At 46.7% G+C, this 19583-nt stretch overlaps 1 protein-coding gene across 1 annotated transcript in view; it reads left to right on the forward strand.

Annotated features, from left to right (window-relative positions):
• Nucleotides 1–19583, forward strand: part of PKDCC (protein kinase domain containing, cytoplasmic) — a 36285-nt gene that overhangs the window by 1030 nt on the left and 15672 nt on the right. The window contains exons 2-4 of the mRNA XM_042051651.1: nt 42–438; nt 14389–14511; nt 17591–17862. Coding sequence (XP_041907585.1) covers nt 42–438; nt 14389–14511; nt 17591–17862 — 792 coding nt within the window. The remainder of the gene's footprint in view (nt 1–41; nt 439–14388; nt 14512–17590; nt 17863–19583) is intronic.

Raw genomic sequence — 19583 nt, forward strand, 5'->3', positions numbered from 1 at the left:
TATCTGCTGCTCTTCCGATCTCACCGGGGTGCGGTGGCGGGGCGGCGGCCGCTGCGGCCGCGGGAGCGGCGCCTGATGGACCTGGCGCCGCCGCGCACCTCGGCGGAGCAGCCGGGGCCGCGGGGCCGAGCGGCGGCGGGGCCGTGGGCCGGCGCCTCGGCCGAACTCTCGCTGGAGCCGCCGCTGCTGGGCTGCCGCGACATCCGCGATGTCAGCGGCGTGCAGTACCTGGGCTCGGGGTACACCAAGGCGGTCTACAAGGCGGTTCTCAACCGCACGCTAGCCGTGGCCCTGAAGGCGGTGGACTTCGGCGGGCACGACATCGCCCACTGCGTGCGGCAATTCTCCGCCCTGGGGGACTGCTACCGCCTGGCCGCCTACAAGATCGTCAAAGAGATGATCCTGCTGCAGCGGCTGCGCCACGCCAACGTCCTGCAGGTACGCGGGTGCGGCCGCGGAGCCCCGCCGGGGCGGGTGGGTCGCGCTGCTGTTCCCCGGCTTTCTCTGTCCCGCTGCGGGCAACCTGTCGGAGCTACCGCCGCCGGTCACGGTGTGCGCGGGGAGCGGGCCGGGACCGTGCCGCGGAGCTCCCGGGAGTTCGCGCACACACCCCCGTCCCCTGTTCCGTGGGTAGCCGCACCCCCTTCGGCAGGCGCGGTGGGGGTGGCGGTCGCCGAAGCAGATGTCCCTGGCACGGCCGCTCCGTACCTCCTCTCCCCATCGCGTGTCCGCGGGAAGGCGCATCGATGGGCGCTTCCCGCTGGCAGCGGCGGTGCTTACCCCCCGGCGACAAATGAATCGCCCCGGCGGGGCACGCCGGGCCCGGGGCGCGGCCGGGAGCGGTGCGGGATGCGGCGCGTTCCCCCTCCTGCCCGGCATCCTCCCGCGGCGGCCGGCCCGGCGGCTCGCGCTCTGATCCCTCTTCCTCGTAAACAAAATGAATACTGAGGTGAGCAAGGGGGCGAGGGAGAGGCTGAGGAAGGACTCGGAAATCCAAAAGCACTCCCCGAATGCGGGAAATAAAGGCCGGCCTGAATGCAAGCGCCGCTGGCTCCCGGAGGAAGGCGGCGGCGGGGTCACCGCTGGCAGCCTCTGCTGGGACTCCCGGCGGGCTCAGCTGGATCCGCGCAGCCCCGGCACACGGGTCAGCCCAGGGGGGCTCACCCAGGACAGGCCGGGTGGGAGTCCTGCTGGCCGGTGCGCCGGCACCGCGGCACTTGCCAGAAGGGGCTGCATTGTAGGGCTGTTACACATCAGCATGAATCTCAGCGGGTCCATTTGGATGTAAATGCTGGTATGGAAATTCCTATTGCGTTTCGCATAGCATGAGCGTTGCAGTAGAATAAAAAATGAACGTTAGACCAGACGGTCTCACAGTAGGTGCTTTTTGAACTGAACCGGGTAAAGGAGTTTTGTGTTTCTTCTTTAGCAGCTGCAGCAGGAGTACCAGCTCCCCCACGAGAACTTCAGATCCCAGCGATCAAAGCTCTCGAGTTTCATATACTGTTCAAAGAAAGGCTAGTCATGATTTACCCACGACAAGAAAATAGATATTAACCTTCCTTCCCTTCCTTCCCTTCCGTCTTCCATGCTCTGCTCTGTGAGGCCAGGTCTAACTATAATGCATAGGGAGAACATCATCTTGCAAACCACAAAAACCTGTGCTCCTAGGAAGAATATTAGTTGCTCCTCTTACTCTGTGATGAATTCTTTTTGGAAAAGCCCTGCTTGGGTGCAGCCATCGTTACTGGTTGCATTGACAGCAGGAAAGCTCTGAGAGGATTTTGTTTTCCCCCCAAGATTTTTTTTTGTTTGTTTATTTTTTTCTCAGTGTGAACGAGTTGGCCAGGTTGAACTTGAAGCATGTGTTTTTTAAAGCTGAGTCATTTTGGTAGGCAGTAGCGTTTCTTTCCCGTGTTACTTGTGCGTAGTTTTCTTCTCTGGAAGGATTAATTTGGCATTAATTTGGAACCGTCCCCTTCACAAAAAGGAAGGGGGGTGCGCTGTCTGTCCCCGCAGGTGCGGGCGGGGGGTCCTCTGGCAGCTCTGCCGAAGTTGCCCGGCGCCCCGCTCTCCCCCACCTTGGAGGAGCCGCAGTTATTGACTTCTCCGCTCCGGGATGCTGTGAAGGAACCACAGTAATTCACTTCTCCGGGCCGGGATGTCACGTGGACTCTGAAGGGGGAAGTGCAAGCGAGATGCGGGGTGTCCCATGGCGGGGGAGCCGGGGCAGGAGCAGCTGGAGGATGAGCAGGCACTTCCACCAGCGCCAGGAGAAACACGCCCAGCCTCCGTGCTGGGAAAATGCTCTCATGGGCAAAAATCCCACCTGTCAGTTAGGGCTTCATATTTACATGCCACCCCATTTAAAAACAGATTACACTTAAATCAGACACACGTTTTCAGATTCGTTCCGATTTTGTCATTGTGTTTTCTTGCCTGGCCTCCTGCTGTATAAGCCCCAGCGGTGCTGCCAGGCCCGGAGAGGAGACCCCCGCCCCCCCCGGCCGTCACCCCCCTTGGTTGTTGAACACACTGCGCTGTAGGGGCGCACGGGGCCAGGGTGCTGCGGCCTCAGTGAGGGCCAAACGTGTGATAAGGCATTACCTTGAAAGGAGGCGGTAAATATCGACCTGACAGGAGCTATCTGGACACTGTCGGGACAGCGCCGTGGGCCACCAGCAAGTCTCTGGTGTCATGCAGGAGTCGTACAGCCGGTGTGGAAAATGGGCACCGGTGAACATGAAATATATTGATTATGCCTCTGTTAAAATCTCAGGACAGGATCGGCTGGCTTCATGATTTTTAACTTGTTTTCAGCAGAAGCCGGTCCAGGGCATAGAATTCACTGTCCGGAGTTTGCTGCCGAGGCAGAGGAATCAGTTCAAAAGCCAGCGTCTCCTCCCTCCTCTGGCTTTTGACAGGCGCTTCAGCTCCCATTGGAGCAGGAGGACCGCACTGGTTACAGATGCCAAAGGCACGACACCGCATCTGGGCCAGCGAGGGCCGGGAGCTTTCCTGCCTTTGCTTCTTACCTCGGTTTCGCTCCTTCCCCCCGCACCCCGGCGGCTCCCGGCATACCCAAATACGAGCCGGCTGCTATAAATAGCAGGAAGGACGTGCCACCCTCCTGTCACCCTGCCGTGCCGGGGGAGGGCAGGGCTGGCGGGCAGCCCCGGCTGGGGCAGGCGGGGGAACCGGGAGGGACTGGGCAGGGCGGCGGCACCCAGCGGGTCGCCCCTCCGGCGGCCGCCCGCGGCTGGAGGCGAAGCGGGGCCGCTTGAGGCGAGCGGGAGCTCTTCCTCCGCCTCCCCACGCCGCGGGCGTGGCACGGAGCGACCCCGGGGACGCATCCACGCAGGCGGCCGGCAGCCGCCCGGCCTCAGCTGGAACCCTCCCGGCCGCTCCCGAGCATCCCCGGCCCCGGTCAGGGACTGGTGGCAGGGAGCGCATTCATGAGTTTCTTCTGCTGAAAATAAAGTTTCGTGTCGGTCCAGTCCTAGGAAAGGGGGTTTTCCTGTAAATCTCTGGCAGCTGACAGCCTGAAGTGTAGTTTGTAAGATAACAGGCTTGTTCTTTACTGTCTCAGCAGTTCTCATTCTGGCCTGTCTCTTGTCAAAATCAGCTTTTTTTTTTTTCCTTTTTTTTAAGCCATCCTTTTAAAAAGACTTGATTGTTGTACAATATATGATAGAGGGGGAAAGAGCTCTTTCCAGAAAGTACCAGTGCCTTCAGACAACATGCTGACATATCCACCGTGCCCTCCGCCCGGGGAAGGAGCCAGATGTGTCAGCTCTGGCAGATGTAGAGAATCAAGTCTAGCAAAAGAAACACGGAAAACCAGCAAGAGGGAGACTGGTTTCGCATTAGGCAATGCTGAGCCGAAGGCAACTTTCCTTCCTGTTTTTATTTCCATGCTCTGCCCGTCACTTGCACGAAGGGCCAGCGCTGGGCCATCGCCCCCCCTTGCCCCCGCCGTCTGAGGCTGCCCGAGGCTCCCTGGGGCGGCAGCCGCTGGGAAGGGCAGGTGCAGGCTGCAGTGGAAATATATTTGCTTTGGAGTGGAGAAGAGAGGGGTAGTTCATTAAAGTTGATTTTATAATGAAGGGCACCGAGGAAGAGGGGGAACTGGGTCACTGATTTATTGTAACAGAGGATTTAGCGGCCCGCTAATTGCTTTGCAGTCGCTGTGTGTCAAACGCGGTGCCCGATCTCTTCCTTTCACTCCGTGCTGCGATTTCTTTTCTTGCAGAGTTCAAATGCTGCTGTCTGAATCCTGGCTTTCTGTGCATTTTAGTGGGGAAGATGATTTAGTGTGCTTTAATTCCTCCCTGCCCATATTGGAGGAAGAAAAGAAAATCAAACCATTTGCAGTTAATTTCAAACAACGAGCACAATTGTAGTGACACAAAGGCAATGTTTGATTTAGTGTAATAATGTAATTATAGCTCTGGAGTATCAGAATTAAGGGTGGTGCCATTCTTTCTTCGTTTGCATTGCTGAAGAGAAGGGAGGGAAGGTCTGAAACTGCAGACGTTTGGAAAAGTGTAAGTTTAGTTCTGTGACAGATATTTATCAGCACTTCCAGTGTGAGCTCACAATGATTCATTTAAGAAGGAGCTACCGCTTTCCTAAAAACACACACAAAAGCTCAGGGAAAAGGGTTGGCTTTGTGTGAAGCTGACGGAAGACGCTAGCTGCTAACAGCACCAGTGACTTGCTGGCTGCCCAGACAAGGCCGGTTCATTTGGCTTATTTAGCTTTAGTGTAAAGTTAGAACGTGTAGATGAAATACTGAGATGGCATCCACACTAGAAAAGTCACCATCCAAACATCAAAGCAGTTTCTGTCTGAATTGGTTCAGTTAGCTCTACTGTATTTGTAGCTGATTTTTTTAAGATGGTCACGATTACAGGGAGAATATTTGTGTCTTGCAAAATTAATCGATTAAAATAGACTGCAAATAATACATCATTTGCTGTTGACAAGTAGACTTAAAATGTGCTAGCCGATCACAATATTTTTAAATACCTATTTTTAAACAGGATTTTCTTTCCTTTACATGTGATAATTAAGAGATTTTTTTTCCCTGATGGTTTCCCTATACATATGCATAGCCAACAGGATAGGGCAGTTTTAATTTTAATGTGACAATTAAAATAATAAAGCTTTGTATAGGTCTGCTTATTCCAGGTGGAAGTAGACAATCTTTCCAAGTCTGAAGAAAGTCAATATACAATTAATTTCCAGTGTAAACTCATTTGCATAGGGAATGTATCGACTCCTTCACCATCCTTTTTGCAGGAATCCACTGTTGTTTTCACAGAAGGCAGGGGGGAAGGGGAGGTTGTGCTACAGTGGAAACAGCTACTCAGGGACCTCTTCCCTTTTGCCAGCGGGTGGGCATTGAGTCCCTTTAATCGTGGCAGTGGTGCAGGACTCCCAGCAACAAGTCTTATCTGTGTCTGGCTAGAGTTTGGCCATCAGAACTTTGGGAACTACTGACAGGAGAAAAGTGCTGCAATTGCTGATAGCAGCTGGTAGGTGTCTATATGGAGAATTTGTCATTCTTAATTTTTGGGCGGGGCAGCAGAGGTTCCCAGCTCTTGGGGATCAAACCTTTCAAAACCAAGTGCCTAATAAGAATTAACCTTTGAGGCTGGGGCTGGGGCTGGATGGGCTCTGCCTATGCACCCCACCTGCAGGATTGCTGCATTAGGAAGGTCATGTTAGGCTGGGAGTGTTTACTAATGTTTTCCTAAATTACCTCAGTTGAGCTGCTCTTGGGGCAGGTTTGTTAAAGATGAAAGAGGCCACCACATGGTGCAAGAGCAGGCTGATACTGGCTGTTTCACTGGTGTTGGGATCAGAGGAACCTCAGCTCCCAGACAGATGAGCCTGCCATATCTTGTCAGTGGCAGGGCAGGTTGGCACCTCTTGCTGGCCACCTCCTCCCTCTGGAAATTGCTACCACCACCACTGCCTGGGGAGCAGTGATGGAGCTGCATCTTTGTCCCAGTCAGTCCATTGCTTGACATTACTGTAGGTGCACCTTGAAGGAGGTGAGGCATCTGAGTCTCATATTTGAGATGGTTTGTGGCGGTCGGCACAAGGTGTTGGGGATGGACATTGATGTGGCGAGAGAAAAAAGCAGGCAGTGCCACCTACTGATGGCTCGGCAGAGACAGCCCGCTGCTGCTAACAGATGTCCCCACAGCCCCAAGGAGCTCGGGCTGGAGTGGAGAAGGGCAGGGGGAGCAGACAGATGCGGTTTGGCGAGGAAAGAAGAATTACACAAAGTGCTTCTTTATTGTGAGACTGCTTCCCAAAAGGCCCAGATGTTATCCTGCACTTTTAAGAGTGAAGAAAGGATCTGTTAACAAGAACTCCAGAGCTGCTGGAAGCACAGAGCTGATACAGTTGCAAACCCACTCTTAACTGTTCCTGTCCCTGGAAGGCAAGCTGCACATCCTGATGCTGAAGTCACCAAATAGTATTTTTTTCCCATTGAATTCCTTGGGATGGCAGAGGGTGTTCAACTTGCAAAGCTGCTGGCAGGAATGGTTTTCCATAAGGCACATGTCATCACATAAGTTAGAAGGGCTACATTGTCCCTCCTTTTGAAAGTAGCATTCATAAAACTAATCCCAGTCATTTGTTGAATGATTTCTATGGTTGCTTCTCAGTTTTATGTACCACATAAATCATTCCAGATGACTGGTTTGAATTTCTGCCACCTTTATGGGAGTTGACGACTTGCAACCCCATCCAGTTTCTTTGAGGAGAGCCCAGCACTGCTTCTTCTGCTCAGTGGCTTGGAGAGATCAGTGGTCACCACAGGATGCTGTGGGTATGATCAAGTTCTCCCTTGCTGCTTGCCTTTTTTCATGGGAGCAACAATGAATGAACAAGGTCATTCTGGGCCGTCAATATCCTGGCCTGGAATTAGTTATGACCAGGCCAGAATTGCAAGGGGAAGCACATGGGTTTTATAACTTATCCTTTCATTCCTCCTGCCCCCCAGTGTGGGATAGCTAGGTAAATCTTTTCTCCCTGGTATCCATTGATAAGACACATGGGAATTGTTCAAAGCTGCACTAGGGAAGATTGAGACCTGACATTAGGAAGAGTGGTCAAACACTGGAACAGGCTTCCTCGAGAGGTGGTCAATGCCCCAAGCCCATCATTGTGAAGGAAGCACTTGAACAATGCCCTCAGTAACATCCTTTAACTTTTAGTCAGCCCTGAAATGGTCAGGAAGATGGACTAGATGATCATTTCCTGTCCCTTCCAACTGAACAGCTGAAAAACTCTATCCAAGCCTATCCCTGAATCAGATCATTGTGGCCCTTTTGCACATGCTCTGTCTTCTAGTTGCAGCCATGTTCTGGAGGGGCAGGCAGGGATGTGGTGGATGGCCAGGGAGGAGGAGAGGACCCCTGGAAGGAGATGCCAGCAGACATCGCTCTGCTCCTCTGCCTTTCTGCTCTCTGCAGGGACACAGCGTTGGTGGATTCAGGCATCAGCTCGGGCTGTGTTTGGAAGTGTTGCAGGCCTGGTTTGTGAAGTATCTGTGTCAAATATGCAAGCTGGGCTTTTTAAAAGATGTTTTTTATGGATTTTTGCACCAATACAGTCATCTGGGGGTTCAGGTAGATGCCCCATGACATCTAACTCTGTTGCCATTTTTCATTTGAGTGATGGCCATGAAAAAGCTGACAAGAACTAGTTCTCACAGGCACTGTGCTAATACTAATATTGACTCTAGACTAATTTTAAAGGACTTGTTGTTTTTCATCACACTCAGCTGAACTTCTCAGTTTAGGTAATAGGCACCAAACATGGGTATTTTATATTGTTTTAGGCCAAATTTGGAACAACTTAGTTTGGAAAGACTTGCCTTTTTCTTGGACTGTGCAGCTGCAGATAGACTCCAAAATTATTTTAAAGCTTGCCATGATAAAGTTCAAAATTATATGACTCATACCTAAGAAAGAAAAATTATACAGATGGACTTATTGTAATGAATCCAAGACAAGCTTTTCTGATCATGTGATGCACAGAGGTTATTTGACAGTTTTGTAGTGCAAAATCATGTCATGACAAAGGGTTAAACTTGTGGTGCAGTGGAACTGAATGCCAGTGGCTGGGGATGGAGGTCAGGGGAGCTTCTGATCTGGCTATTTACAAGATAATGAACTATGCCTCCAATGATATCAGCCTGTTTCCATTGAAATCATGGTTGTATGAGTGATCTATTTGTCTTCACTGGAAGACTTTACAAGACCAGGCTGCTTGTGTGACTAAATATTTGCAGGGTTGGGCCTTGAGCTTGTGCAGTGCAATGCAAATTCAAAGTGCTGTAAATGTTTTTAGTAGAAGAATTTTCCACTTCAGATTATAAGAAAAGCAGGGAGAGTGGAAGGGAGATAATGTTACTAAATCATAAGATTATAGCCAACATAATATGTGTCAGAGCAGCAGGTATGTATGGATATGTATACACACATATACCTCTAAAATATATGGAGATATCTGTGGACCTTTATGGATGTAGCTACAGATATGGGTAAATACACATAATGTCTGTTTCTCAGTACTACATTCCAATTTTTTTATTAATGAAAATGTTTAGTAACATGTTTTGTAACAGTGCCAGGAATGAGATTCTCGTGCCTTTTAGTTCTCCTGGAGTTTAGTGCTAATCATAATAATACATTTATAAATAAAACCTAGGCAGGACTGTGAATTTAGGGTTTAATACTTGAATTAGCCACTGCTTGCTCTCGGTTCCAATATCCATCAGCAGACAAAATCCTGCCTCACAGCTGTCAGCACACAGTTTGGGTCCCACTCTCAAAAGGTTCTGGGGTGCTGGGGATGCTCTGTGTGAGTCTTTTTCCAGTGAAACTCAGCACTTTGCAGGGCTTGATTGCTAGATTTCAATGGCAGAAAATCAATTTACTTCTCATGTGCCATCTCAATACACTCTGTAGGAGGAAAGCTGGCATTGGATTGATCTGTAGTAAGTTTAGGCATTGAGGTCCTTGCATTTTTCCAGGTTCCCTGCATGTTACAGGTTTGCACATGCTTTTGAGCTGATGGGCAATCTGTAAAAATATTTTAGTATATATTTTAAAAAATATATAAAACATTTTAAAATATAAATGCAAATATTGTGTGTATACATTAGATATCAGAACAGCCATATACATGTATGTCATATATTAAAGAACCATATATATATATGTGCTTGTGTGTATGTGTATTTATATATGTATATACCGTCTGCAGTGAAGAGAAATTTTTAAAACACAAGTGATTAACAAATCTTAAAGTGATAGAAATGTCTCACATCAGGTATTGGTAAATCGTAGCTGTATCAGGCTGTGCTGGGGATTTCTGCTCTTGCAGAGATGGACTGTCTGAGTGCTTCAAGGATGGAAGGTGAATCCAAGGGCTGGTTGCCTAAAAATATGACATTAACTTAGCAATAAAATAGCAAGAGCTTCTCAAAGACGCTGTTCTGGTTTTGAAACATAGGAGCTCAAGCAAATGGCTCATCAAAAGGCCAGTAGGAGCTTTTTACTTCCCCCAGGCACCAAAATGCTGCAAAATACAATCTTGACAAAACCAGTTTTGATTAAGCAACTCTGTGTCTGTGTATTTCTGAAAAGAAAGGCTGTGTCAGGTGTTGACTACTGTCACTCTTCATACGTGTGAGTCTGTATTTAATTGCACTTTTCTATTGTGGGCAGCAGTTGGGTTCCACTGTAGTCACATTTAAATGAGAATAGCCATCCAAATTAAAAGAGAAGAGAGTTAGGTTTCTGAAATTTACTTCTGGTGTAATGCAGTTGAGCCTGTCACTTACATTACAGCTGGTAACAGTGTGCTTGAAGTTCATGTTCCTGGACTCACAGAAATCTCATGTTAAAGAAAAAAAGGGGGGAAATGCCAGTTTTTGTGGTGGTAGAGAAAGAAAAATATTAATGATGTGTTGTAATTTTTAGGGAAATGGTATGATCTGTACAGGGGCATTTTGCCCTCCAGCAATCCTGCCACTGCCTGGCAGCAGAGCTGAGCTGAGCCAGCAGAGCCCCAGTTGGGGAAAGTGGCTGGAGACCTGTCTGGAAAAGGTGGGTCCTCCTGTTTGTGACTGAACAACCTCCATAAAGGAAATGTAACACTTTGGCAATGGTTCTGATTTGACATTATTTTTCTGCAAGTCCAGCCAGGGTGTCTACCCCAAAGCAGGAGGGCTTATCGTTCGCCCAGACTTACCCTGCTGATGACAGCTTAATAAGCTTCTTTATTTTGCGTTTTTATTCAGTAAGCTTGTTGGCTTTTGTGTAGAGGCTGACCTCTGCTTTTGCCCTCCCCTGCTGCCCCAGCTCCTCTGAAAGGGGCACCTCTGTCCCCATAATTTGTAGTAAAAGGGAATTGTAAAGGGAGGTGAACTGGCTGGCTGTAGGGACACGGGCTCGTACAATGCAATATAACTTTCACAGGGGCCGACCCTGTAAGTCCAGCATGCCTAAGAACTGTTGGGAGTCAGTGGGAATTTTGGGTGCAGAAAGACTAATGCAGGACTGAGCCTTTACGACCGAGAAAATCGGTGAGGGAATAATTTGGTAAACGGGGCTGCCCGAAAGAAATGAATTATGGCACATGATGTGAGAACAGGTCAACATTTCATATCTGGCATACATTTTTCTAAACAGACAGAAAGGCATCCCAGTGTCGTGACTGTTTGCTATTAGATTCTACACAAAAATATATTGGGGTGGCATTTAAATGCAGTGACTCGAGAGAGCAAAAAGATGTGGGGCTGTATTTCTTTCCATTCATTTAATTGGAACCATACTGAAAAAGCGTATGAAAACCATCACCCTTCAATATGTCTGAAGTGTAGCTTTGTGACACTGAGAATGATGTCCAACCTAATAGAATTTCAGATAGAGGAGATATTTTGGCTCATCTTTTGCTTCCAGCTATATTCAGTTCCCCCGTGTGGTTATTTTTCTTGTTAGTGTATGCACCAGCTATCTGTTTCTTACTTCACTGTCTGGGAATACAAACCGTTCTGTCTCATTTCTGACCTTAAAATGGATTGGATGAAAACAAAAGGAAGTTGAAAAAAAAGTGGTTTGGGTAGTACTCTTGTACTTGTTTCTTGTGTTGTATAAGTCAGCTTTTTAAACGAAAGGCCTCAGTATTGCTGCCTGGGAATGTTTTTCATCTATATATACTCTGTGTTTTGTAACATCTGTGTGCTGGGTGGTGGTTCATCAGGAGGAGATGAATGTAGCCATTTCAGATGCTTAACTGGCTGTTGGGACTTGCCCAGTTTGTAATCATGGTAATTGCACATACAAATATGGCCATGTAATTACATGTGCATTTTTGCATTTAGTTTCAGGAGTTCATTTAGAAAAGTATAAATGCGGCCCAATAAATCCTTTATATATCAGACTTTGGTGCTTTTATAACTCTATATAATTATGCAGTAACACTGTATCTGGAGAGGTTTCACTTAAGTAAAATCAGTAAAGAGCTCAGGTTAGGTTACAGGTGTAGTCAGATACTTGGGCAGTGAAGACTTTTGCCAAGGTACAAACTGGGCACTAAAATGAAAGACTTAAGAGCAAAGTTCCAGCTCTCTGGAAGCAAACCTAACTTGTTATTATTACTATTGACATTCATGGATTGAGATAGACACAAAGAGGTACTTACTTAATTTTTACTCGTGTGTTCATATGCACATAAATAGACAGTGAGATTAATTTTTCAATATTTTTTGTGTAAATATATGTATGTTTTGTATAATCAGAAGGAATGGATAATTGTTGTTCGTCTTCTGTGTTTCTATTCCTGGAGTTGTTTTCACAAATGTTGACAATGTCTGATGGAGACTGATACCTTTTTTTGTATTCAGTGTTACTGTGAACCAACAGTTACTGCAATACTGTCATTTCCCAGTCTGGATTGCTTGCTAATTTCCCTTACAGCTTTTTTCCCAGTGGATAGTATTACTGTGCTAAAGACAAGAGCTGAATTCTGCAGATGATACAGAAACAGATGCTAGATTTTGACAATCAGAAGTGAGGGTTTTCAAACCTGCCGAGCTTCATCCTGTCTCCTTAGTCCACAGATGAGAGGTGGGAAGTAGCTGGTAAGGACTGCAGAATCCAACCTTCCCTGAGAAAATAATATATATTGTAGTAAATATTTTCATTTAATTTTACTTTTGGTTAGCATGGATAGCTTAAACAGTTGTGCTGATGTGATCCTCTAAGATTTAACTCCTGGCATTAAACTGCACAAAAATGGTGTCATGGATAAGGAACAAACCCAAGTCTGGTCTGAACGGCTCTAGATGGAGAAATTATTGCTGTTGATATGTTTGGCATGGTTGTGGCAGCAAAGACAAAGGTCGGTTTTCCTACTTCAAATGTTCATTTCGGCATCTATCACGAATCCTCTTTTTGGCATGTTTTAAAATAAAATCTTCTAGCTCTTTTTTTTTGTTTAGGTTAATGTCCGTGTTTAAGCAGCTGTTTTGAAACACAGTGCTGTTTTTACACCAAAAAGAAAAATTGTTTACTTCTTTTACATTTTTTGGCACCCTTTTTTCCTTTAAATGTAGACAGCTACAGTCAAAACTAGCAGCATGGTTCATAACAAATCCAGTATTTGCTGACTTTAGCCTGGTCTTTGCTTTTCTGCCTGGGGAGGTCACAAGCTGTAAGAATGTGCTGAATGCTGGGATCTGCTTGCAGGGGCTGTGTGCAGCCTCAGCTGCTCCCTCTGGCCATGGCACTCTGCTTTCCTCATGATTTGGGATCAGTCCCTGTTCTGGGCTGCCCGAGCCTGACTTCCTCTGCAGGGCCATATCCAAGTGCCCTCAGCACGGAGGAACCCCCTTCCCTGAGCTTTTTAAAATGAAAAGAGGTTTGAAAAATCAAATTGCTCAGGGCAAGGCAGTAGAGGAATAGCAGCAGGGCATTTTTTTAATGCTGCATTTTCACACTGACCCTTTTACTGTATGTTTTATTTGACTGGGGGCAGAGATTACATTTAATTTTATTTCATGTGCATGCTGTTCTGGCTGGAAAGTTGTGATCAGATCCTTATCTGGCTCATTTAACATCCTCTCTGCCAGGCCTTGGCAGGGAGTTCATAAAAGCCTGTCCCCCAGCCTGTCAGACATTGTCCCACTCCATATAAAGCAAGACAATCTCTCCTCCACAGTCTTTAAATATTCTTCTTGTGCAATTATTTGTGCAAGTGGAAATCATTCAAATATCCTTGGAAAGCAAATAAAAGAAGAAGCTGGAGTATGGCTGAAATTGCCATTTAAATGCTTTTAAATTGTAGAAGCTACTGGCAAATAGTATTTTCGAGTATTTGCCCTGCTTTAATGATACTGTACACAGAAATTCATCAAGTATAGTGAGAGGCAGTTTCTGGCTGGGGAAAGATAAATGTTGGCTTTTCAATTGCTTTTCAAGGTGCTGTGTCATTGAAATACACATTACCACTCAAGGCACAAACAGAAGTCCTATGGAAAATGTCATTAAAACTATTTTACAGTTTTTTAAGCATAAAATCAGTATTATTTAGTCAGGTATCGCATAGGCTAAATTACCTTTCCTCAGATAATTTTCTGTTTCTGCATTCATAGATATTTTAAATTATTGTTACTATTATTGTTATTTTTTGTCTTATACATTTGTCATGGGTTTGCCCTGTCTGGGTGCCAGGTACCCACCAAAGCTGTTCTCTCACTCCTCTCCTCAGCTGGAGAGGGGAGAGAAAATACAACAAAAGGCTTGTGGTAGAGATAAGGACCAGGAGAGATCACTCAGTAATTACTGTCATGGGCAAAACACTTGACTTGGGGAAAAATTAATTTAGTTTTATCAAATCATAGTAGAGTAATGAAAGATAGAACCAAATCTTAAAAGCACCTTGCCCCACTCCTTCCTGGGCTCCACTTCACTCTGGATTTCCCTGCCTCCTTTCCTGAGCAGTGCAAGGGGATGGGAATGAGGGTTGTGGTCAGTTCATCATATGTTGTTTCTCTTTGCTCCTCAGGGGAGGACTCCTGAGAGTCTTCCCCTGCTCCAGTGTGGGGTCCCTCCCATAGGAGACAGTCCTACATGAGCACTCCGGTGTTGAGTCCTTCCCACGGGTTACAGTTCTTCATTAACTGCTCCAGAGTGGGTTGCTTGCACTGGACACAGTCCTCCAGGACCAGGCTGTTCCAGCGTGGGTTCCCTGCAGGGTCACAATTGCTGCCAGAAAACCTGCTCAGAGCCTCCTTTGGGAACCCACATGCCAAGGTGCATTACACTGACGTTGTGTGGTTGTGATTGTTTTCAGCTCTACGGCTACTGCTACCAAGACAGCAATGACATCCCAGACACCCTGACAACCATCACTGAACTGGGCTCGCCTTTAGAGATGATTCAGCTTTTACAGACTTCCTGGGAAGACAGGTTTCGGGTGAGTAACAACTGTTTTATAAGGACTTTTAGGAGAGTGAGAAATAAATAATGTTATGAAGCAGGGGTTGTGTACTCTTCAGCACAATTCACATTGATTAAATGTTTGTTTTGCATATGATTACATCTTGGTTTAGAAGCAGTATTTAGCACTCCCCTTCGGTAGTGTTTAAGATACTGTGTTATTTTGTCTGTTGATGTTATCTAATTGTAACCAGTTATATGGTTTTTACATGATATCTTGAAACATTTCTTACTTGTTAAAGCTTGAGGCCCAGGATTTTTGGCATTGTGCTCTGCAACTGGGATTTAAACAATAGAAGGATGTTACATTTCTCTCCTGATCCTTATCATAGGTTTGTTTTATAATTGTTTTCTACTGCTTCCTGCTCTGTTCATTTTTTCCTGGGGAAAGAGTGAAACAAATGTACACAAATCTCAAACCCAGTTTGTCCACCGCACTGGCAGTTTACCAGGAGCACAAAGGTCACACTTAATTTGTCCAAAATGAAGCCAGACTGCATCAATGCTTTGATCAAGACAGTGCTGTCTCACTTGGTGTATATGGGGATGTGTTGTTGTCTGAGGTTAGGTCCCTAGGACGTTGAAAGGCAGCAGGAGTTTCCATCTGAAACACTTTGGATTGCTTGACTACATCTGTGCCAGAAAATTAAAAGTGCGCCTGAGTGAGCTCTGAGTCGAAAGAGCAAGGTGCAGCCCAGGGCTGTGCTGTTGCATTCCTGCACTCTCTGAAGGCTGCAAGCAGGATTCCTGTTGGAAACAGTCCCCAGGCCATGCTGCCTTTGGGATCGTGCCTGGGGACAGAACTGTGCCTGGGGACGGTGCGGGAGAACAGCCTCGGTCCTGGTCAGACCCGGCCAGAGACCATGCTAGCCAGTGTGCAAGTGGGATTAAGTTTCTGTGCCCAGGAATGTTCTCTGACAGAGTTTATTTTACTCATACAGCTGCAGCAAGTGTGTTACCTGCACTAAGCTTTAGCTCCCTTTTCCTGAAAGAAGTGCAGTCTTGATAAGCAGTGGAGGTACTCAGCAGGGTTCCCAAAACACAGGACCACCTGCCTTTAGCTCATCTCATCCAGGGAATGCAAATAATGTACTGTGACAGCAATTATGTACAAAATAAATGACCAAGAGATATGTTAGATTATGGGTAATGAACAGAGAAGTTCCCTTCCAGTGTGGATGTTTCTGAGCGAGCAGTTGCAAAGGGAGATAAAGGAGATTTAGATGAAGATGCTGAGCTGGTTCACAGAGTTAGAATTACAGGTGAAACATTCCTGTGATCACTGTAATGAAGCCTTAAATAATGTCATGCTCATTAGTTTGTCTAGGATGCAACTAACACAGAAAGCAAGGAAATAAAATTTTGTCTTCTTGATATGTGAGACTTGTTTGTGATCCAGTCCTGAAAATGACTGCATAAATCCATGGGGTTATTCCTACAAATGATAATTTCCTTGTGTGGAGGGACTCAGCAGTAAGCTGAGTAAGCCAGAGGTGTGTGACACAGAGCAAAGCCTTTATCTGTGTGCTTAAAGCTTGTTGTAAGGGGGTATTTGCAGTCCCAGCCTGCAGCAGGTCTGCAGGGCAGAGGCTGTTGGGGCTGCTCACAGAGGTTGCCGGTGCAGGAGCAGGGGCTTTTTGGCATTTAAGAAAAGACAATAATTCTGGATGACAACCTGTGGGTTTGTTCAAGCTAAATTCTGGGTTTGTTGGCATTTGAAGATACCTATATTAGAGGCTAGCTTGGGCTGGATGTGCTTTTTCTCTACTGTATATTGTGGGATAACACACACATGCGTTCTATGTCCTTTGAGGGGAGGTAAGGGTGGTCAAGTTTAGCATCCCATAACCAGGCCTATCACCACCTACAAACATCTCCATGTGAACTATGGTATCCTGTAACTAGGAGAAAAATATTCTTGTCAACCAGGAGAAGGATTATGTAGAAGCATGAGACGGTTCTAATGTCTCACAAGTGGAGGGTCTGTGAAGGATAACTTCAGCTATGCTCAGCTTTCTTATCAAGTATGCCTTGAGGTGCACCCTTGAGTGTATTGTTTATGCCCCAAGATTGAATTTGGATTTGACTACTTCAATGCACATGCCCTTAACATTGTATTTTAATAGAAAACAAAGATTATATATAAACAGTAAAAAGCCTGCTAAACTGAACAAGACCTGTCATTTATTTAATATATAAAATAAAAATTCCAGTATTTAACTGTGTTCGCATTACTGCTACATTTGGATTAATAGGTTACATAGTGGACTCTGAAGGAATGCATAAATTGAAAACAGGACTTTGGTAAGGGGGCTGAATTCAGTGTTCATCTGGGTTGCTGTCTAGTAAGAGTTACTCAAGTTTCTAACTTCCAGTGGAAAAGTGAAACATCAGCACAGAGCTCCCACCTCAGGCCCAAAGTGGTGCATGAGGATCCACCAAGGCAGACCCACTAAGGCAGACAGACAAATGCACTTACCTTGAGGCATGGTGAAGAGTTACAGAGGACCTGGGGAGCTCTTCTTCCTGGGAATTTGCTTCCTTCTGCCCTGGAAAAGGGAAAACTTCAGAGGAAACAATGGAAAAAAATTATAAAAACAGTCAAGAGACAGGATCAGTACAGAGGCAATATAGACACTGTCTGCAGTTGGAGCTCCAGGCACGGGTGCAGGGCGGTCCAGCCAAAATTTCCAGACCTGGAGTTTGTAAAAGAGCAGGATCAGACTGTGTGGTCAACGCCTGTGTGTAATGTGTTATTAAAAGTTAATGCTTTTATTTCTGTTAAAAGTAAGAATAGCAACAATGAGCCCTGCTTCAAGAGTAGTGTGGGAAAGCACTTGTAAAGAAACTTACTGTTATTTCAAGTCTCTCAGGATTTTACAATCAGCTATGTTAATCCTGTGAAAAATACCTTGGTTGCAACATTCAGTTTTGAGGGTAAGTTATAATGCTTATATTAAGTCATACATTTATGAACATATCTTCAGCTAAAGTGGATTTGTTGTATACTTTGCACTGAGAAAGTAATGTGAGGTAGCCATGTTTTTGTGTTTCAGATATGTCTCAGCTTAGTTCGGCTTCTGCATTATTTGGCTCACTCTCCTCTTGGCTCGGTGACATTACTGGATTTTCGCCCTCGCCAGTTTGTGATCGTGGATGGGGAGCTGAAGGTGACAGATCTGGATGATGCCAGCATTGAGGAGAGCTCTTGCACTAGTAACAGTGACTGCTTCATGGAATTCCCTGCGAGGAACTTCACCCTGCCCTGCTCGGTTGAGGGACGGTGTCAGAGCATGAACGAAAAGAGGAATCTCTACAATGCCTACAGGTCTGTGATCAGATAAAATAGTAGAGAATTAAGAGTGGGCCTAGAGCTCCAGCATCCTTTATAGTTATTCACATCAATGAGCACATGCGGTCTCAGAGCCAAAACCCAGGAGAAGTGAAGCCATGAATTATTGTTTCATTTGTGAAAATACATGGCATCTGTAACTTCTGAAGTGTTTTGCATACTCTGACTGTGATTTACCACTCAGTCTAATTCTGTGTTGGTTGAAGCCCACTGAATCCTTCACTCAAGTAGAGATTTTCGTAGGAGTGAAGCAGAAGCACCTGCGGAGCTGGGGGCCCACAAGCTCTGTGGTGAGACAATTCCAGCAGCACTTTGGTGTGAGTTAAGAGGGGTCATCATGTGTTTTGCACCGCCAGCTGAGCAAAGGGCTTGCTTCAGAGGCAGAGTTAGAGCTCAGTTCATATCTTGCCCTCTGGCTCAATGCTCCCTGCCTTGCTGGAGCCCGCCATGGTAGGGTGAAAACAGCCCTGGGGCTGCCAGAACCACCCTTAGTTGCTGACAATCTGGGTCTAAGCCCAAACCTTTTAAACAAGGGGTGGTCTTTACACCCTCCCCGCCCAGCCCCTGGTCTGTGTGAGCAGGTGCTGGGGGACTCGCTCCCAGTGCCGTGCCCACAGTGGGGGACACGTGGCTGGTGGGCCATGCTGGACCAGTTGGCCATTCTGAAGGAAGTGTTCAGCTATTGCAGCCATCTTCCAAATTTGATTCTAAAGGTGTCTCCAGATTTACAGCTGGGTCGCTCTGGGTGTTGGCTTTGTGTTTGTGGTCTTGGCAGTCCCCCATCAGCCATCACTCCCCCGCAGGGCTTTGTTGGATGCTGGGGGAGCCACATCACTGCTTTCCAGGGAGCCAGTAGCAGATGCTCAGTGCCGTGCTCATCCTGCCATTGCCACTCCGTCTGATGTGTGCTGCTGGGACAGGCGGCCCGCCTTGGGTGATCCAGATAGGAGGATGCAGATCTCAGAGCAGTGCCATAATGGTGTGCTCATTTCTTAGGCTTCCCTTTCAAGTACCATGCCATTCACTGCCTTCCAGACCACAGCGAGGAGAGGCTGCTCCAAAGAGAGCCTTCTGCTTTGGTCGCAGAGCGCTCACCAGCATGTGTGTCACATTACCTGACCACACTGAAATGGGCTGCGCCACATGACAGCCATCTGCAGTTGTGCGGCGCAGTATTTAGTGTGTCCTGCAAGATTTTCCATTTCCATTTGCTTGGCTTAAAGATCTTGCTTAGCTTGCTAGCTTTTGGTTAAGACTGTTTTGCTGTTTCTGGGTAAGAAACCTTTAATAGGCACTCATCTGTCTCGGTCGTAAGTGGGGACATGTCTGTGGTGTGGTGGGCTTGTGGCAGGTTGCTGGTCACACTGGAGGAAGTGGTCTTTTTCTAATACAGTTTTTAGTATTGCCTATTTCATGCACAGTGCCCCAGTGTTCTCAGCCCCTGCTTTGCCTTAATCCCATAGAGACAGTGGGGTTCTGTTGAACAGTGGATTCATGGTGTGGGAGGCTGTGACCACCCGTGCTAAGGTGTTACAACAAACCCTATGCACTTGTCTTGGAAGGTGAAATCCTCACTTCATTAGGGATAGGCTGCTAAATTTGTTATTTTCATAGGTGCGCTCTGTTGCTGTGGCTTAGAGGTTGCCCTCTGATGCTGTTAGATAGAAGTCAAAAGCAGCAATAAGTCAAACAGCACA

Source organism: Corvus kubaryi, unplaced genomic scaffold, assembly GCF_017639235.1.
Source record: "Corvus kubaryi isolate FWS band 111438036 unplaced genomic scaffold, C.kubaryi_AGA036_p1.0 76, whole genome shotgun sequence".
NCBI lineage: Eukaryota > Metazoa > Chordata > Aves > Passeriformes > Corvidae > Corvus > Corvus kubaryi.